The sequence below is a fragment of the Lingula anatina genome, chromosome 10 (assembly GCF_051362555.1).
Source record: "Lingula anatina isolate TDL-2025a chromosome 10, LinAna3.0, whole genome shotgun sequence".
Lineage (NCBI taxonomy): Eukaryota > Metazoa > Brachiopoda > Lingulata > Lingulida > Lingulidae > Lingula > Lingula anatina.
The window spans coordinates 3939323-3961362 of record NC_141776.1 but is presented as its reverse complement, the minus strand read 5'-3'; the positions used below and the strand labels follow the sequence as shown (position 1 = coordinate 3961362).

Genomic DNA, 22040 nt, shown 5'->3' with positions numbered 1-22040 from the left:
TGAAGCATGGTCTGTATTGTGAATTAAAGGCCAGAATTTTGAAAAGTCGGTTAACTTGTGAAGAATTCGGAATTATATTACTGTTTTTTTAACATATGATGATTAAGAGCATATAAACTAGATATTTTTTTGTATATTCATTGTCAGGGGAAGAATTTAAATGTCAAATCCACAGTATTCATGGCGATTCTTTTAATTATAGAAACAGCATAAAGTCCTTTCCTGGGTCAATTGTACATTTTGCATTTTAGCAAACCTGTGACCAATCTTTCCAATAATAAAAAAGAAATAATAATAAAATAAAACAAAATAAAATTTAAGTAGGTGCAAATAAAAAGATAACCCCAAACACGGTAATTTGAGTCGGTCGAGCTCATTTACCTAGTAATCAATTTTCTCTGACCTTGGAACGACACTGTGTATAGCTGTGTTGTATATACGCGGAGTAATCACACCATTAAACTGCTTTTAATGTCCCTCTGCTAGACACGTTAAGCACTAAATTATCCAACTGAAGTTTACATATTCAGCAAAAAACTTAATACATATGCACCCAATGTATCTTTTCACAGCCAGCTTTATGTATCTTCATTATCGAGTTAGCTGTATTGGCGTTACAGGAATAGTAGTCCTAGGATTTTAATATTTTGGGAGTTTACTCTCTTTCGCGATAATATCAAATGACCAGGTGTAACGCGGGGATGTTCGTTTACATGCAGATGTACAGGTAATAACCATAAAGTTTTTTTGTCATTCTCTCAAATATCCCTCAGCAGCTGTGACGATAAGATACTTGTCTAACGCTTTCTTCCAACCATAGTTAAAATCAGAGGTACTCGTTTGACGCAACTGTTCCAATATTTTTACAAGCCTGGTATGTACTCGTTATTAGGTGCTATTACATCACCTGTAGCCTGATTCCCAGGTAAAGGTCTCATGTTTGCATGTTGACACTGAAATATTGGCGCGGCAACCACTGTGCATCCAGCTGCTGTTTACAGAAAGGATCGTCTTGACTTTGATTTACGTCCAGCACCCAGTCCCCCATTTTATTCCATAATGAGATTCTCGGTCAGTTGTACATTACAGTTTATATATGCTGGCACTAATGCCGTTTAAAGAACTGGAAAATTAGTCCGTGGAATTTTAAAGCTACATTCACACTGCAAAGAAATGGAGTGGTGATGAAGCGATTTATACGCATACAGTGCACTTACTCATAAGGTAACATTTTAGAATGTGTTTATATGCCCCAAAATATCACCGAGAATATTATTTTCAGCAAATATACCGGTGTACAAGTATTCCTTAAGAGCAAACGCGATTCTCAAATGTTTCTTTAATAAAAACAGTTTGAGCGTCACAGTTGGTCGCAGGTACTTCAACCTGTGATCCCTGTGCTGATGTTAAAGAGCGAGATATAATGTCGCCATACCCTTGAAATGTACCAGGGTGCCAGATATTATAGGCACATTTTCCATCGGGCAGGTGGAAGATTGACCATATTTAGCCAGAAACATGTGAACATCTAGTGAAAAATCAACCAGTGAACCTAGTAGAGGGTAATGTCGTCAAGTGAACTGTTAGACCAGTAATTAATTAAAAATATTTTTTAATTAATTTTGATTTTTTTTTTTTGTTTTTAATTTTAATTTTTTTAAATCATCACACCAGTGATGTATTTACTACTACATGTATAGTACATTCTCTGGTATGCCTTTCTGATGTCTTTTAAAAATATTGGTAACACAACAGTTGAAAGCCAAGCAAAATACCAATTCTGTACAACTTTGGTCGGGTGGACTCTTTGAACCGTTCGGCAGTCACGAATACAGTCTGATTAGCCCATTAGCAACGAGTTCAAATCGTAACGTTACGCATTGGTGCAAACCTTTCCCATTCAGATACGTGTGAATCGGTCTAAGACTTAATGTCAACTTAATGTAAAAGAAATGGTAATTGAATGTGTATGAACAAACGGAGAGAGTTTAATTAAAATCCCATGTTATTTATTTAAGTTTCAGTTACATTGGTCGGTTGATGTTGCAGCTGATACAACGGAGATTATGTGAGAGAAAGATTTAGTTGCCTGCCAGGCTGCAAGGATCATTAGGCCTATATAACGAGGAAAGGAGACTGTTTCATTTCATCTAGACATTGTTCATATTCGAGTCACACCTTTCGGTGGGAATGTAATCGTATGTATCAGTGGTTTTCAAGCTTCTGAGCCTTAATAATTTCGATGAGCTGTCGTCTTAAATAGCGGTATCGAGCGCAACAACAGATGGAGTAGACGAGATTTATTATCTCACTGAAGACCGGAGGCGGCCAAACAAGGTGGAATAACGATATTTTATCTTTGACCAATATTAAATTGAAGTAAATCTAAAGGGATTTAGTAGCACATACGTCGGGTGAAACGCACATTTGCATTTTGACACCGTTTTGACAGCCCAGTGACAATGTAGATGTAAATTTGAACCAACGAATAAGCTCTGTTTTTGTGGCACATTTGGTTCTTAATCTGATGCGTATTTAGTTAGCTGCATAAAGATATATCTTTTTAAAGATTATATATAAGTTTTATAATAAGTCCAACTACAAAGGGTTTGTGCTCATTTCCAATGAAGCTATCGGTCTATGCAGATCGATCCAACACCGCGGGAATTCTCGCTGAATGCAATCAGTTTTACAGATTGGCTCGTCTCTCCTTGTTTCCGACGTGCTCTTATAATCATCAGTTATTTATGTGTACTCTTCTCAACACTAGGAAGAGGCGTGTTAGTATGTTAAACTAATTGCATTCAGTGAGAGTCCCCGCGGATTGGATTGATCTACATATACATTGATAGTTTCAAGCGTATTGAGCCCTTTAATTCCGTACGAATCTAAAGACCAAAACATTCGTTATTATGTCCAAGCATCCACCAAGCAAAGATATTGCATAGATACGTACAAAATGAATTTTTCTTTCAGCATTCATAGCGTTTTGTTTTTGCTATAATACAATGATTCCTCAAGAAATATTACGCTTGAATCATCTGCGGTCTAAATAGTTAAATTGGCGCACCTTTTTGACACGAAAACCATAGCTGAAACCATATTTATCCCAAATCTTGTCATCATTAAATTCTGTTTTAATGCCCATTAATAAGACGCTGACCCCTATCGTAAACCATTCGTAGAAAACATATGGGCTTAATGCTATTTGTACGTCACACTTAAGTTGTGGGAATACAAAGTTCAGCGGTAGTTGTCACTCCAGAGCGGTGTTGGGCGATCTGCGAGGTCTCTGAAAATAATATAAGGAACGTCAAGAGCCCACCCTTAAAAAATCCCCTAGGACCACTTACAGGACTCAGTGGAACTCGACCCTCTGGGAAATCTATCGGACATCCTGTAGGATTCTCGTCTTGGTCCTATATCTATTTGGCCTTACAGATAATTGGTTTTGCGCCAATTTCCTATAGGGTCCTAAAGGAATTGCTTTCCAATAGGCTTACTCTGTAAGGGAAAATATACATTTAGTTTGTCGGTTGTTTATGACGCATGTCATGTTTCTTTTTTCTTTCAGGGACAGATCGTATCAAGTGACCCACCCAATCTATATACAGCGGTGTTTATTGCAATCAATTCGGTAGATGCACAGCAATCCACACGCCGTGTGAAAGAAGTTGGTAATACATGTAAATTATCGATCATGCTATTCAGTTGAACGGATGGCATCTTTTATATCTTAAGAAATAAGGGGGACATCAAGTGTCCCAAACTGAACTTGTGTGTTTTTCAGTTTAATGAGGAGGCACTCCCCAAAATATACCGATCTCTGAAGAAACGTGGCATGGCCTCTCACTCAATGATACGGACCTTGGTACTTGCGACTCTGGTTTTCTCCTGGCCACTTGTTTATTTTGTGACCAGATTTTCAATAGACACACATAAAATCCAAATATTGATGCCGACAGGTTCCATTGACGGGATCAGACACAGTTGTCAGTGCAACAATCTGACGTCATTGTCCCTGACGTCATCAAATTTGAAGTCGCCACCAGTGATACGAGACGGAGAGAGCAAACTTTTTTCCCCGAGCTCTTCAAACAACTCCAATGATATTGGTCTACCGGTGACAAATTTAGTATTCTTAAAGACGCATAAAACCGCAAGCAGCACAGTTCAAAATATCGTCATGCGCTTCGGTTACCAGAGGGGCCTCGTTTTCGCGCTAGGGGCGGAGCGGAACATGTACCAGGTGGGAAACTTTCCCGCAATTTTCAAACCAAAGTATGCTTTACGTAGTGCTGCTGGGAAATTCAATATCTTATGTCACCATACACGATTCAGTCGAGACATTCAGAAAATTATGCAAGACGGCGCAGTCTATTTTACTATTTTGAGGAATCCCACTAGCGTGTTTGAGTCCATCTTCTCTTATTATAATATAGCTCAAGTATACAAGCTAAATGCAACCAACGGGCTGGCAACATTCCTTGAAAGACCGAAATATTATTTTACATTCCCCATTCCAGATGTAGACGCTGCTTTGAGAAACCCGCTTCTTGTAGATTTTGGGATGGACGTGGACACGTCAGACAACATCACCGCCACCTATGAGAAGATATTGGAACTAGAACAGAATTTTGATTTGGTTATGATAGCAGAATATTTCGACGAATCCTTGGTTCTTTTGAAACATTTACTGAACTGGTCTCTCACTGATCTTGTTAATGTTAGATTAAATGCCCGTCCTAAACAGAAAATTGTACAACTTGATCCAGAAATTTTAGCGAAGATGAAAAGTTGGAACGCCGGTGACTATTTACTATACGACCATTTCAACCAAACGTTTTGGAGAAAGATCAAACTCTTTGGAGTCGAAAGACTCCAAAAGGAAGTCGAAGAGCTTCGGAAGATTAACAAATACTGGAAAGCCGTGTGCTATGATAATGAAACGAATGTGAAAGCTAAAGGTTTACCAAAATATTCGGAAGTTGTAACGTATAAGTTGAGTCAACAGGGATCTAAACACACGACCTGTAGTTTGATGTCTCTTCAGGAGATCGAGTTCTCTGACTTGATCTATGAAAGAATGCTGAAACGAGGCCAGATTCTGGATAAGCGGCCACCTAAATGGCATGGGAAGAAACAATGATTTGGTGGGTGAATAATTAAGCTGTTTTTAAAGAGATTTTTGTTAAAAAAAACACATGGTTTTGACTTTTCATTATTAAAAGGCCTCGGACACTTGAGTGATTCGTCGATGTGAAGGGTTGAGTCGTCATGACACAAAGCTACACATGCCTTAGTAAGCCGCAGGACAGGCATATACAGTTGTACGAGGCACAAATAAGTCAAATAAGCATGATGTACATAATTCATCGATTTCTGAAAAAAATCACACCAATGGTCCCCTGTTGAAATTAGAATTTTGACTAGCTGAATCATAGTTCTAAACCGTACCGAATGACACCGTTCGCCCTCTAAAATACCAAAATGTTTCGCCCCCCCCCCCCCGAATCCCACGCCAACGGGGAAGGGGGAGAGGAGTATCGGATTTGAATCCAAGGACCCCCCCTTCAAATAATCCTGGAACCGCCCCTGAAATGTGTAAGAATTCGACTGAAGCGGGATAAAATGTTAAGCTACATGTATATAGCATACAGAGTCCGTTACTGATTTTCATGGACTTTCAGCAATTTTGACTATCTTGACGGCGATATACCCTATCCCATTGTTAAGAAAAATTTAATTGCCATCTATCTGAAGTCGTTTCTGAGTTGTAAATACTTGATTTCAATAACTCCGATGTGTACTGTAGGCCTACATCATAAACGAACTTCAAGTTAATAAAATTAAGGGGGAAATATTTTTTTGTAACTATTAAAATAAAACACGTTACAAAATAAAATTAATAAAGCAAAAAATTGTAGCATTAAATCCATCTTTATTCGGAAAATATCACTTCACTACACCAGTATCTCCAAATTATTATCGGTTTCCTTCCTCCAGTTCACCGCCTCGTTCTGGACGGTACTCCTACATACTCACTAAGTGTCACAATGTAAAAACGAGGCTAGAGGTGGATTCCACATAAGGCATACACAGAGAAGCAGTCAACCTAATTGGGTATATTGTGTGGTCAACTTAATTCAAGTTCAACAAATTAAATTAACTTACAGAAGGCACAAATCACTTATAATATGTAAGAGAACACAGATGAAAGGCGCATACAGCACATCTGCATTTCAATTACCATCTCTTAATAATACTCTAAAATTATTATAAGACATATCAAAAATGTCCAAAACTCTAAAAACAAATCTTCATAAAGCTAGTAGTAATCGTTACAATTATGTCATGTAAAATGTTATTGAAGTTAGAATGCTTATTGAAAATGTCTCTCAAAGTCAAAGTGAATGGACAGGTACAGGACGAAAGTCAGTTTTCTAAAATAAATAAATATTAAAAAATAGTACTAAGTAATGAACTGTATTAGCAAATAAAAAGATATGGAATAAAATAGTATTAAAATATTCATAACACCACTTGCAAATAAATAAATAAGTAAATACATAATAAAACAAACAAATTAATATATCAAATTTGAAAGAGAAAAATTCAGACGTTGGTTCTCCATATGTTTACAAATTTCTTCAAAATATTCTTCATAATGAATGCTCCCTTAGAGACTGAGTCTTTAAAGAAAATAACTGTTAAGCAAAGAATAAAATACTACAGTTCATAACACTTGCACAACTCTTTAACTGGATGGATTGTTTCAGTGAGGCGTAAAATAGAATTCAAAGAAATACAAATGAATGAAATGCAATGACTTATTTGAGTTAAAATTGTGAAAATATTAAGTAATACTGTGCAAAAACACTACTGCAGGCAATACTATACTTGGAAGCTCACTATTATTACTAATAATACTCTTAGACTAATGTATAATGAGACAAATCAGTTATAACTCCAAAACTATGACAAATCTTTGGTTAACTTGCCATAAGGGTGGACAGTACACTTCAAACTACAATTTACATTTAACATATTTTGAAAAAAAAAATGGTCACAATATACACAATTTTTAAAATGAAATACTTTGAATGTTTTATCAAAATAATAAAATAATAAAATAATAATAATCATTATAATAACAAGTGTGTATTACTGAGTGACATTATTTGCATTATGGTGATAATACATACGCCTTGCCCCTTATGCTTTATAAAAAATGACCAGTTAATGTTGATCATCTCTGTCTTTATCTAATTAATAATAATAATAATAATAATAATAATAATAATAATAATAATAATAAATTCAATGATAATTATTGTTAGGACATAAATCCTGAAACCCTCATGCTTGTGGTTCAATAAAGACAACAAAAATAATATTAATTATTACCCTGGATGAATAAAACAAACTGCCCATTATAGTTATTATAACTATTATCTTTGTTGCCATTCTTTTCTTTTCTATTAACAGAAGGGTAATAATCAAATACAATACTATTTATAAACATATTTGGATCTGATTTTTGACTGATCTTTGTATTTAAAAAAAAACAAAAAAAAAACCAATATGATTAATGATCTAATTATGTGAGAACCCAAAAAACATCATTAAAGACATGACAAAACTCTGTGCAACACAAATAAAATGCTAACACTTTTACATCATAGTCAGACAACATCAGACAACAAGACACTGAACTGTATGTTATTGCAACCATAATACTATCAACTACTGGGCAATACAGCACTACACTATTCATTTAAATGCTTTATTTGGTCCCAACATTGAGCAAATTGTCAAGCAAATGGAATTAAATTGGCTCTTATATTGTTAAGTCTGAAAAATCACCTGAAAATTTTGAAAATGAAATTTGTCAAATTTGTTTCCTGTAGTTGGCCTGTATATCATGGGATTTTCTTCGTGGTCCATTAAAAAAAAAAAATAAACAACCATGCATACATTTCAACAGTGCACTTTTTATAATGAACCTCAAGCAAATGTTTCTTTTTATGTATTTAACTTCTTGTACACTTTGTGACCATGGCTTTATGCAAAGCATCTGTCTTCACGTGCACACTAAATATAAGCAACAGTAACAGCACTGTCCAACACAAGTACATAATGATGACTGCCACTTTCACAAACTAAAACAAAAAAGTTTTGTGTTAAAAGTCCATGACCATATTGTCCCTTCCTTGAATGTCTGTATGTAAGCAAGCTGACCATGGGTCTGCAGTCCACAACCAATAACTGATGACAAAAACTGTAATACTATGTGTTTCTTAATTCACCTCCAAATTCTACAAGTGTTATCCTTACTTCCTGGAACGTAAGAAATATAAAGAAATAGATAAATAACTACACAAATATCTTTCAATAGATTAATATAAATTATAAATTGTTGTACATTTTTGCAGATGTGTCTCGACCACAGATCTCGATGTCCTGATTTAATATCAGAACCCACACAAACTTACTTGATATACAGGTCTTACATAACTTTGACCTCATCTGACCCTTGACCTGGCATGACCTTAGATGACCTTTGACCTCACATCATGCATCACCTTTTATGACCTCTGACCCCACCTACCTGTAATTATGGTATTTCCTTCGTAGTTAAAGGCACAGCTGAAGATTTCGTCTGTGTGCCCTTCCAGGACTTGCTTACACTCCCCCGACTCTGGGTCCCACAGTCTGGCCGTTTTATCTGAGCTGGCGGTAAGTATGGTGTTGCCTTGAGGGTTGAAGGTGATCTGTAAAAATAAATAAATAAATAAATAAATATTTAAATTTGCAGTTAGAAATGTGACCAATATTTCTCAGCAATAATATGTGGACACAAATATGCCCACACATATACACAATTATTAGACCTTTAAAAAATTAAAATAAATTAAAATTCTTTATAAAAAGTCAGCCTAGTTCCCACATAAAACAATTTGCAAGTAAGGAAATAAAAATGAAATTTCCTTAAAAGGATATGTTTTTAACTCCTTTTTCAAGTTATCAGTTGATATAAATAAGGGAATTTCAGTTGGTAACATATTAAATTCCATTTGACCAGCTGGCTCAAAAGACATGTCCCCATAAATTTTCAGATGCATTTTTACAGGTTTCAATAAAAGTTGAACAACTGATCACAAAGATCTGGTAGGAACATAGTGAACACATTACAAAATGGTCACTCACTTTGGATATCTCCCCTTCGTGGCCGTGTAACTTAGCAACCAGATTCTGTGATATTGCGTTATAGACTCTGGCTGTGCCGTCGGCAGATGCAGTCAGCAAGTATTGCCCTGTGTAATCAAAGCACACATCCAACACCTCGTCATCGTGGCCTTTAAGAGTACCGATACATTGACCTAGAATTAAAAATAATAAATTCAGTGCATGATGCCATCACTGAAGAATTATTAGCTGCTTTGATGCTTTCACCAATCAACACCAGCTTAGACCTATAAAGTTAGTGATGTATGTTTTTTTTTAAGCACAACATTATGAGCATATGAAAAATACAAGGGGGAGAGATGTATCTGCCATTTTGCTGTAGAAAAGTTACATTATTTTTCAATTAGTGAATTTCTGATACTATGACCATGATGATGATAATAAAAAAAGAAAGCTTAATTTTCCCTTATAGCACAGTGAAAAAAATTACCAGCCTTGTTATACAAAACATCATTTATCTTTCATTATTTCAGGATAAGGATATGCATCTATCATTTTGCTTTCTGTCACCATCCTTAATCCCTCCCCCAAAAACACACACGCACGCACGCACGCGTGCATGCACACACGCACACACACACACACACACACACACTTTTCCACAGAAATGCTGAAATCTTTCCCCATCCTCAGGACTTTTTCCGGATTTTAAAACTGTACACTGAGATCACTGCATTCTTAAGCTTGGATTGACTGAACACAATTTTCCATCGCTCTGCGAAACTTTAATCACTCATACCAGCATGGTCTCAGAATGTACATTTTATGTTTCGTGTTCCCCAGTACACACAATAAAATGTCAGCTGTCCTCAGGGTTTTCCCTAGGATTGGGGGTACAGGCCATCCAAAATGATAAAAAAATAATAAATAAATAAATAAATAAAATAAATAAATCATAAGCTGTCCAGCTGTCTTAGAAAATATTGACCGCCCAATGATTCCCACAGCTGTCCAAACAACAATTGGACTGTTTGCTGGTAAAAGCCTTGGTCTTACCAGATGCAGCATCCCATATTTTGCAGGTCTTATCCATGGACCCCGTGGCCACCAGTGAACAGTCCCAGTTGAACTGAGCGCTGCTGATCTCCGCCTTGTGGCCAATCAGAGTGTGAATTTTTCTGGAATACAAAAGTTTTAAAAGATTAAATGGAGAGTAAGAATGACAAAGGTATAGAAATTACCTCACCACCACCACCAAAAAAAAAAAAAAAAAAAAAAGGTTAATTCAACTATTCCTCATGTCCAATTTAAGTGAGGTTTATTCTATAATAAAAAAGACAAAAGTGCAGATATTTTTGTAGAATATAAAGATATGCTAATATATGTTTCATGCCCTATGGAGGTATGGATTATTCTGTAATAAATAAATAAACTGTTAACAAAACAGGACAAACAGTAAAAGTGCAGACAATCAAGCAAAACGCAATCCCAGTTACAGTCAGTGTAATCTTCTCCATTTTACGTTCAAGAGAGCATGGGTCACTCAAAACTGTAATTCAATCCAATGCAATATTTTTTATCCAATACGGTACAGTAGAGGTACAGAACAATACAATACGATATATAAAGTGTTTTTTGAATTAGAGTTGGTATTGTCTTGGTTGTGTTAGTGGTGACACAGTGCAATCTGTGTCCCTCTGGTGGGAGTAATGAAAGAAGCATATGATGTGGAATCTATGTTGGAAGACGTGTGTGTGTGTGTGTGTGTGTGTGTGTGTGTGTGTGTGTGTGTGTGTGTGTGTGTGTGTGTGTGTCAACCTGTGTTACAACAAAGAAACAGTATTGCATCTTTGTGTGGTGTTTTGGTGCATTTTTTTATCAAAGAAACAATTTAAGACAAAGAGAATCCCCATGACTTTAACTGATATATTAGTGACCATTTCCACAGATATTTGGATCAATCTATCTCACTAAATTGTCATCAACTTGACCGGCTTAAATGTCTCTTACGCCTAGTAAAACTGTCAGGGCGTAATTATCTGTACCCCCTAGCTGATTCAGTAGATGTGACAGACATTAAAGCCTCTTGAGCTGAAAGCAATTTAGCATGAACCCCCAAGGAGAGAGGTCCATCCAGATGGATCGATCTAAGTATGGGAACCCAGTGTTAGCCTGTACTCACTTCCCAGTATTAACGTCCCACAGCTGCACTGTGTGGTCAAAGGAGCCTGTCAGGAGTTGATTGCCGGTGGTGTTGAAGGCAAGGGAGATGATCTCAGCTGAATGGGCCTGAAATTAGAGTCCATAATAGATGAGTTTTCTCTCTACCTCTCATTTCCTTCTTTTCTCCTCTCTCTCTCTATTTCTAATTACTTTTTTCCCCGTCTTACTTTCTTTAATCTCCCCTTTAATACCACCTTGCTTGTCCAAATCATCTCTCTCTATTTAATTTTAAATTTAATTTCATTCTCTAATGCACTCTATTTTCAATTCTCTCTCTTTCTCTCTCTCATACCCTTTCTCGTCTATATTCTCTATCTTCTGTTTGTGTGTGTGTGTGTGTGTGTGTGTGCAAGTGTGCATGTATTTTTTAATACTTCCTGTTTATTTCCCATTCTCCATAACTCACTCTTTAAATTCATTCTCTCATGTTCTCTCTTGTTCCCCATTTTCTCTCTCTTTCCTGTGTATGTGTGTGCGTGCGTGCATGTATGTCATTGGTAAGAGTGATCACATGTTACCTATATTACCTACCCCAAGTGAGCAGATCTCCACTCCAGTCTGAATGTCCCACAGTTTGGCTGTAGTGTCCATGCTGCCAGTGGCAATTACTGTACTCTGGGGGTTGAAGGAGAGACAAACCTAGAAGAAAGGAAATATGTTACTATAAACTGATATCACGCTCAAATGCATCAAATTAAACTGCGTAAACACAGAAGAAATGGATAAAAATATTTTTTTCAATGCAATTCAGACTTTTATATGGAATAATAATGAAATAATAAAATAATAATAATAATAATAATTTTTGGAAATATCAGTAATTTTCCTTTTTTTTCAGGTATACCCTGTTATATTCCTAAATATATATATATTTTAAATTCTTAACATCTTATTTCAACAGTCAGTGCTGTTGGTCCAGAAATAAGAGGAAACACTGATAATCAAAACTTACAATCTCGGCAGTGTGACCTCTAAAAGTGTGGTAGCACTTCCCTGTGTCGCTGCTCCACAATTTACAGGTCTTGTCAAATGAACCTGTTGCTATCTTGTCTCTGAAATAAAAGATCAGAAAGTTCTTACAACAAATAGATAAAAAAAAAACACTCATTGCAGATTCTGTCATTTTTATAAAATGAAACCTCTTTCTCTGTGATTAACAAACCACTCTACCATGTGTTTGAATTAAATGTCACAGATATGACTTATCGAAGATATTCCACATTTTTTTCAAATCACAATTACAGTCATAAGATTATATATGTGTGCATTTATTCCATCTAACGTAAGAAGATTAGATACAATTATAACGTCAGAAAATACAATAGAGGGAGTGTGATAATGATAGGGTCGCTAAACGAATTTGACGGAATATAGTGACTAGCCTAATCCTCTTGTCGCCTGGTTAGGCACGCCCCCTTAGAGTACTTATGTAAACAAAAGGTCTTCCATAGAGAACTATCCTTTTGTTCAACAGCTTCGCGCGTGCAGCGGATTATGTATATGGTGACGCTATACAGCTAACTGATGTTAAATCTGTGAAAGCTGTTATTTAATTTATTCTGCTGTGTCGGACGTTGTGGGCCAGCCCAATGGTTCATTCACTCATTCTTTTCTGAAGATTGGTGATGCATATTTTGAATGCTTAATTATTTGCCCTCCTTCTTACAAGAGAAAGGAAAAGGGGAGAGAAACAGAGACAGTGTCAAATAAAAAGGGTAAAGTGTAATATAATACATTAATTAAAGGGACTCGCAGTAGGAGAAACGATAGACTGTTTTGCATCAAGGTATGCAATTATAATCCCACATGGCCATCGCATATACGGCCGTAGTTTAAATACATTACTCATAGTTGTATTAAATTACATTATTTTGCTGAATAGAAATACATTTTAAAGTTGCTCTTTCAGGAAATCGTTTTGTTTGAAATAACACAAACGACAGAGGTGAAATCACATATAAATTTATTTTGAATTAAAAGGTTTCGCTAGATCTTGTTTACACTCAGCGAAATGCACATAGTGATTATATTCAATGTGCCATCATTTAATTGCTTTCTCGGTTTAATTAATTGACGATAATAATTGCAGTAAGCAGGAAGGAGGAAATGCTGAAGACAAAACAACGCCGTGGGTATGTGTGACTTTCTCCCTTAACATTTTCTATGATGCTGTCAAAGAAAAAGGAACCGAGATAGCGATCATTTAAACCGCTGCTGTTTACAGGTGGACTTCTTCGTTTATCATTTAAATGCCCCCTCCCCCAGCAGACCCAACTTGAGGAATGCCACTGTAGCTACAGTACACTGTATATCAAACTCCGGTCCAAGTTAAGAACTTTTTTAAATATCGATTACAACATGCTGTACAATGACTGAGTCGTGAAAGGGGTATTGGACTTCTTTACGTTAAAAACAAATTCATTTCGAAAGTTAGGCAAAAACCAGTGTGAAGAACAACTCCCTTTTTAAGTGAGGCAAGACAACCTATTCAAACTGATTATAACCTTGATAAAGACACAAGGCAAAGGAGTTATGTAAACTAGCGTGTGAAAACACATTCTTTGTCACTGTTACAAGACAATGGAGGCGACCAAGTGGAGGAATTACAATATACCCTTGTACAGTCAAAGAGAAATTAGTTATGCCAGCTTACTTCTGGTCAGCCCTTAATTTGCTTGTTCGAAAGAAAGAGATAGATGTCGCAACGCGAATCCTTTTATTAACCCTTCATGGGTTTGTGTAAAAGTGTGAAAGACAGGCAACGATCTCGAGTCGCTGTTGATATTGTTCGCAATTAATATTGGAGTATACCGCCTACATGTAAACATCAGACAAGGCGCTGAGATCGATAAAAGTGGAGGTTTATCTGAAAAATTAGATGCCATTTTTGTGAAATGACTTATTAAATGATGTGCATGTACCTAACATGTTTAAATTCTTGATTCTTATTATTTGAAACATCTTCATACACGGCCTCATATTTATATTTCTCTCAGGCCATACTCATTTGCTTGTATAACATGGGACTCTAAAGCACAGGGCATTGTGAAAGTTAATTGGCTACAGAGACTTGTTATCCTTCATGTATTTATAGCGTGGATGAACTAGAAACAGGCTTTACTTAGCTTTACTTAATTTGACTTGATGTTAACCTAACACTGGTTTTAAAAGAAGAAATATAAATATGTTCGATGGATTAAATCACCGACACCGTTCTATTTTAACTTGGTCAAATACACAGTAACACAGATAATATTTATAAGTTGTCTGTCGTTCAGCACGCATTATAGGCGAGTAGCCAAACAGTGACGATGATCAATCCAAGTAAAATTTAGGCATGTATTGTTTACAAAATAGATCATGATGAATAAACCTACGCTTTAATAAACAATCACCACACGGTTCTGTTTTTGTCACTTAAAAGCTTTCGTTTAAAGACGCTCAATGATATCAAAAATGATTCGACGCTGTAAAACTGGACCGGTTCAAGGGGCATTTTTTGTTTCAGCTAGGGGGATTTCAGGAAGAGGATTCAGTGTAGGTGTTTCCTCGGATGATAGCAGCATCACACCCTAGGTCTAAGAAAGTTGACTAGAAGCTTTTTGTCCAACCATCCTATTCCTACTACTAAACTTATAACTCTAAACCACAAAGGTTTATGCGGTAAAAATATTTAAACTAAATGAGGTGCATTGACAGAGGCACAAGTACAATCCAACGCCAACGTGCAACAGGGGAAAGTCTGTCAGTGTATTACATAATATATGAAAGTGCGGTCAATATTAACAGTGTAAGACATCAGTTAAAGAGGAGGGGGTCTTACTATCTTTTGTTAAACGCGACTGTTATTATCTCTCGAACAAGCTTAAACCATGCCTTATACAATTACTGTGTCTCCGGCTGTCGTGCAGAAACGGCATGTCGAACATATTTGCTACAGTTACAAACAGGGCAAACTAGCGACTTGTTCTAGATCGCTCTAGTAAGAAAGCATAAGTGCGGCGCCCTGGCAAAACAATCAACTACCCCGTATAACATTCATATCTTAGCGTTTACATATGACGCGCAAAGAGCTAAGTACATATGACGCGCAATGAGCTAAGCAATTAGCCTTATCAAAGTGGTCCGTTTTTAAAACAACAACGAGAAAAAAGAACGCCTTGTCATAGTTATGAGACAAATCGCTTGTAACGTGCAACAAGGGGGATGGCTGACAGTGTGGTCACACTACATGTTTATGTACGTTGAATTAACAGTCTTAGACATCGCCCAAAGAGGAAGGACTTACTATAGCCCTCAATCTATTGTTAAACGCGATCATTATCTGTTCTCATGCAACCTTAAACAAAACCTAAACAATAAGATTGTTAAATCAGATAAGTGATGTAAAATTATATTGGAAATTTACGTTAACGACTGACACTTTCATTCGCAAAGTTAATGAAACAAGACTGGTCCAAGTTAACTGCCCATATTGAATAAATCTTAGGCTGATAAACCTAAAGCCCTGCTTTACTTTGGTAATAGTTAATTAGTAAGCTAGGTTTATTCACATCACTTATGCTGCAAACAACCCATTTTGAACGCAATCGTCATCGCTCGAGAACAACCTGAAATCATGCGTATACAATATTAGGAGATGCACGTCGAGTAAAAGATTCAACACCTGGGTGCCCAGCACTATTATGAAAAGGAAAAATGACTTGATGTTTCATGCACAATCATCATCGAAAGCCTAATATCATTATGCTTCGTGCGCAGTCGTTTTTTTATCAGAATAAAAAGTGTGTTTTATACAAGCAAAATCTAACTTTCCTTTATAACTGTTACTGAACAGCGAAGAGTTACATACACCCGGTTATAAATTTACAAATGTAAATATGAGGCTAATTTCTCTAATGTGGAATGAAATATTTTGTTGGCTTTCAAATGATAGGACACTCACTTTAATCTTAAAAGAAATCAGTTTATATGCTCGTTCCCCTAACGCGCGTGCAAAAAAGTCCCATCAAATAAACAGATACATATCTGTCTATACTGGCAACTAGTGAAAATCTATCTGTGGCCCTGATAATGGGTAGACTTCACAGCGATTTATTCATTTAATTATTAAATCAAAATTTATTTATGAAATTATTTAAAATAATTTATCTTTTATTTAATGATTTATACCATCTAATTTCTATCTATCTTTTTTATTTGATTCTTAATGTAATCTTATTATTTACTTTATTCTTTAAATAATTTATTTATTTATCAAGCCCGTAGCCAGCAATTTCAAAGGGGGGGGGGGGGGGGGGGGGGGCTTTTCTGACAAAGTGGACCTTTTACCGGAAAATCCCCATGTAATTATGTCAAATTTTTTTCAGAGTGGACCTTTTTTCAGCAAAAGGGGGGTCTTTCGAACCTCCCGAACTCCCCCTGGCTGCGGGCCTGTTTATTTATTTATTTATTTATTTATTTATTTATTTATTTACTTATTTATTTATTATTAAGACTTTCTATTATTATCCTTTTACGGATTCGCTCCATTATTTTATATAAAATGTAACTTAATGTAGTAATTGAGGCAACACGTCAGCTTGTAATGTGAAAAATTTGTTTTAATAATGTTTCTTTCTTTGTTATTTCTAAACAGTTATCTATTTTTACACAGGTAGCGATGATGGAAATTTGTGTACGGAGCATCTTTAAACTTTTTGAGACGGGGTGATTTGTTGATCATGCTGATGTACGTTGCTGATACATGTATATCAAATTCAATTTTGACCACAGAACACTTCATATTGAATAAAATAACTGATACTAAATTAAACTAGCAGTTTTCTTGCAACACTTAATTAAAACATGATCTGCTGCGCGTGCCAAGCTAGTGAACAAAAGGATAGGTGGCCACGGGAGTGGCACTCGTTAGCATGGGTTCTAGCATCTTAAAGCTATAATCCTATCGCCGCAACAAACAATAGGCACCTTCTGGCTGATGTATCCTGCTGTTAATTACACCTGGTCACAGCGGATTGTCGCGCTCGCGCTGGACCACAGAAACAGGCGTCATGGGGTTCACTCGCCTAAGGTATTGTGTGTTATTACGTCTAAACTATTGTGTTTTGGCGTTCGAATTTTGAAGGGATTAGACGGCTCTCCATTGTTTGTCCGCCCCCTTCTATTCATAGGATAGGGATTAAAACGTTTCTGACGTTTTTAAAACGTCGTACAACGGAAACTTAATTTTTATTACTACTGTAACATAATTCATCACCCTTAAGTCACAATAATGACAAAAAAACCCACTTTTTTTCAAGAAATCCAATCAATCAAGTTTGTCAGTATAGTATAAATTAGAGTGATATCTAAATCATGATAAATAATAAAATAATAAACAATAAATATATCAGTTACCAGATACCAAACACATAGTTGGTTTTTTCTTAGCACATTTTTTTCAAATCCTATTTCAACTGAATGCAGGCATCTTTTGGGGTTATAATAATAATAATAATAATAATAATAATAATAATAATAATAATAATAATAATAATAATAATTAAAAAAATTAATTATAATAGAAGAAGAAGAAGAAGAAGAAGAAGAAGAAGAATGAGACATATAGGTACTAACCCATAAGGATTATTAAATGAGATGGCATAAACCACATTGCGATGTCCCTCCAAAGTGTGGAGTTCTTCCCCAGATGCAGTGTCCCACACTTTGCACGTCCTATCATAGCTCCCAGTGATAAAACTGAGTCAAAAAAGAAGAAAATTGTAGATTTTGACTCATCACCTTGTTCCAATAAAGAATGGATTACTGAACACTCATGCATGGTAGATGATTCAATGACAAGCTCCGAAGTTTCTTCTATATCCCAATTATTCATGATTGTAGTCATTATTTTGTAAGAAGAGCTGAATGCATTAATTGAATTTCTGAAATTTGCTGTCTGTCATACAGTGAAGATCAGTCTTATAATTAATTCATGTTGCCATTGTAGCAACAACCTGTTCTTCTCCTATACATTATAAAAAAATCAACTAGACATGAAAAAAGGAAAAGGGAAAAGATGCACTTTTCTTCATCCAATAATCAATTTGAATGATATGATAATATCTGATTAAAAATTGCACCATTACCTGGATCCAGATTTATTGAAAGCTACATTGGTTAAAGGTAAAATATGAGCACGCAGCACCTGAAACAGATGGAAAAAATGTTCATAAAAATAAGGTTAAATAAATAAATAATGATTAACATCTATGTATCTATCATTTAAAAAAAAATCACATAAAAATAAAAATGAAAGAAAGAAAAAACATGTTTTCCTCCAATGAGACATTTTGGTCATTTATAAAAAGTCCTTGATCACAAGGTTGACTTGTAGATGTTAGCTGTTGGTAAACATGGTAGCCAGAAAAATGAAGATTAAAACCTTTTGATGGACAGGTCATACAAAGGGGGGGGGGGGGGGGGGGGGGGGGGGGGGAATTAAGCTCCGAACACAACCTACTTGTAATCATCTATCAAACTTTTCAGAATTATAAACACAAGAGAATTATGGGGGAAATATGGCAAGTTGACTTTGTTTGACTTCTTATTGGGAAAAAAAAACTTGTTGCAACTTTTTTTCTCTTTCAGACTTTGCTCCTGAATAAAGAAATTTGTTGTATATCTCCCATCTTGTACAGATTAACAATGTATGCCCATTTTATTATTTTTTTTTAGTATTTGTTCAAGACAACCACCTCTATGGGGCACTTGGGTTTACAGATCTTTGGTTTGACCTGGACATGGAAAGTGAACCCACATCCTCCTATAATGGAGAGAGCCTGTCTGTCACCAGAAACATTCAAACATTATATACAGTATTCTCAGCATTTTATGGGGAAACAAGTCACTGATTTTTCCTCTCATCTGATATTTTCTTACTGAATGTGAAAAATTCCAGGATCATAATTTTGAGACACTGCTTCACCAAATAACAGCTTTTACCAGAGCTAAAACATAAACAATCACAATTTAGTATGGACAAAAGGTGAAAAAAAATCTGACCCAACAAAAGTCCTCAATTTTTTTCCTGACTGAGTGATATTTCTCAAATTCAATACCTTTTTCCTGAGAAGTCATTTTCTAGTTGTTTTCCCAATAACCAGAAAAGCAGGTAAACTTGATATATACTAGACTAGTTTTGCTTGTTCCTGTCCACAGTAAAATGTGTTCAACTTACCTTGAATAGATAGAAATGGTGGTCATCTGTTTGTCCCAATTTCTCCTGAAGGCCTGAGTGGACTGGTCAAGGAATATATAATAAACTGACCTTTGTAATAACTGACCAACATTGACATGTGAATGTATGGATGTACAGTCTTAGCCCACAGGCCACTAAGATTTATGGCCCTCAAAAAATTACTTGACCGAACCACATTTCAACTGATTTATAACAAGTCTTGAGATGACTTCTAAATATAATAGAAAAACTGTTCAAAATCATAGATAAAATTTCCATTTTTTTAAAGGCTGGTTCTAAGACAGTCTGATGCCACGTTTGCTTTTTGACTTTGTATCTCTACATAAAATTACAAAAGCAACTTTTACAAAACTAATATATAAATGTAAATTAAATTTGAAATATTCCCCATGCATAAACTGTTTAAGGATACGTAGCACCAACTTCTTCACTTGCTCAGCCTTGGAAGAAGTAATAAGAGGTTCCTTCCTGGAGATTTCATCTACCACAGCATCTGCATCTGTTCTGGAAATCAATGAAATGTCTGGTGGTTATCATCCCATATGCATGTGCATCCCTATCTCTCTCTCTCTCTCACGCACACACACATACACATGATAATTGTGTACTGTTTATCTTTCATTCTCATAAGTGTGCATGTGTGTCCATACTATGTATTTACTATTGTCAACTGCAAATATGTATTTTTTACTCTCTCTCTCTCTCTTATTTTCAGTTAATATGCAAAACCATACCGATCTACTTACTCTGCTTTCAGATCTAACAAATCTATGGACTTGGTCTTGAGCAAGCCTCCTTGTTCATATTCCAGAATAATTCCTATACAAAAGTAATACCATAAACATGTATTAATTTTAAACTAATCATATCCATTTCCCAGGCTATGTTTCTTTGAAACAAGCTGGTCACTACCAAGCTGAATTATTTCAGATATAATATTTCTAATTAATTAATTTATTTTTAATTTTTCTTTAAATAAGTTCCAAAGTTCCAACTGGGTAATTGTACGCTATATCATGAAAAATAAATTGGCCTGAAATCATATTAATCATATGTTTTTTAGGGAAAAGTAGCTAGAACGTCAAAGTTAACCATTACATACATGTGACTACCTCAAGTGAAGACTTCAGACAGTGTATTGAACAACGTGCATGTACTTCTGTGAAAAAATGTCTTTATGTAATTAAAATAATGCAGCTAGTACTTGAAACAAGAGTAAATATAGAGAGGTCGTGTATTTTTACAACTAAAACTTTCTGAAATAATTCACAGCTAGCTGCAAAATGCAGAGCATTTTTTCAATTTTCTATCGATGTCGCTGACGGTGATGATTTTGAAGAGAACGTCCTCCCGGCCTCGGGAAAATAGTCAAATATGAAAAACATTTAATTTTTAGAGACAAATCACTCACAAGAAATGTTGCAAAGACTCTTTTAAAGCTTGTGACTAACCGAAATCTGAAATAGCACTTACCCGGAGGATAATATCGGAGTAGAAATCGCTTCAACTTCATTTTCGTTGCCACCCAAACATTCAGTATGGCGGAATTCGTGGACCTGAAATCAAGATACGCTAGAAGCATTTCCGGTTTTACGTACATGTACGTTAACCGAATTTGCTGGTGGTTAAAAGCTTTTAAAAGATCTTCAGAAAGCATTTTGTTTAATAGCTTTATTTATTCAGATTATTAATGTATTTGAGTAATCTTTATTTCGTGAATGACTACGTGGGGCCTTTCTTGGATAGAAAATACTAATGCCACCTTACGGTCAGTTTTGTGTGAGACGTGTAAATTTAATGTACAACCTTTTAAAGTTGCACTGGTTGGATCAGATTCTGCACACTTAAACAATCACCATATTCGATAAAATTTTTTCATAAACATTCTTTTATATACCATCCAAGCCACCACTGTCCTGTAGCAGCCACTTTTCTATTTTATTGTGGGCCCAACGTACCGGGGTAATGTACCGTTAGCCTACAGTAAAAAAAAAAAAAAAAAAAAAAAAAAAAAAAAAAAAAAAAAAAAAAAAAAGGTGTTGTTTGAACAGTTTTGTTGTAATTAGCTAACAGTTATTAAGAATATAGTTTATGTTCGTATTGAGGGATATCATACTCCGTATGGAAATGTAACAAAGAAAAATGTGAGACGCAAAAACACTTCTAAATTTAAAGGCCTAGGCACTCACGCACTCCCACATTTGTGCCGACGGACAACAAACAACGAAAACAATGTTCAACGACAACAATCCACATGCGATTTAGTATCGTTAACGTATTTGGTCCAATTTCCGAGCTTTTGGCCTTCTGCCTGCTTCAGGGACTCAAAAAATAAATAAACTCCTTAGATAGGCCTATACGGGTGCGCAAACTTGTACGACGTCGA

The 22040-nt window shown here is 35.6% G+C and overlaps 2 protein-coding genes and 1 long non-coding RNA gene across 5 annotated transcripts; 2 read left to right on the top strand and 1 right to left on the bottom strand.

The window, feature by feature from the left end:
- The first annotated feature begins 572 nt into the window (after positions 1-572).
- Positions 573-6171, top strand: LOC106159096 (galactosylceramide sulfotransferase). 3 transcript variants are annotated; one of them, XM_013535281.2, is made up of 3 exons: positions 573-727; positions 2019-2198; positions 3791-6171. In XM_013535281.2, the coding sequence occupies exon 3, from the start codon at positions 3842-3844 to the stop codon at positions 5147-5149; it is 1308 nt and encodes a 435-aa protein (XP_013390735.2). In that variant the 5' UTR covers positions 573-727; positions 2019-2198; positions 3791-3841; the 3' UTR covers positions 5150-6171. The 3 variants fall into 3 exon arrangements, with proteins under 3 accessions (XP_013390735.2, XP_013390733.2, XP_013390731.2); XM_013535279.2 differs by having other exon boundaries at positions 3575-6171; XM_013535277.2 differs by having other exon boundaries at positions 2019-2337; positions 3575-6171.
- On the bottom strand, positions 5922-21210 carry LOC106159118 (uncharacterized). The gene is made up of 13 exons (XM_013535310.3): positions 21128-21210; positions 20401-20473; positions 20067-20158; positions 19634-19686; positions 18543-18601; positions 18031-18153; positions 12365-12464; positions 11944-12051; positions 11372-11478; positions 10246-10367; positions 9211-9383; positions 8612-8774; positions 5922-8340 (listed from the first exon to the last, which is right to left on the bottom strand). Exons 1-13 carry the CDS (start codon positions 21165-21167, stop codon positions 8306-8308), a joined length of 1248 nt encoding a protein of 415 aa, XP_013390764.2. The 5' UTR covers positions 21168-21210; the 3' UTR covers positions 5922-8305.
- LOC147759413 (uncharacterized) lies at positions 12651-14806 on the top strand. The gene is made up of 2 exons (XR_015331352.1): positions 12651-13127; positions 13502-14806. It is a non-coding gene; the product is annotated as an uncharacterized LOC147759413 (long non-coding RNA).
- Positions 21211-22040: the final 830 nt, after the last annotated feature.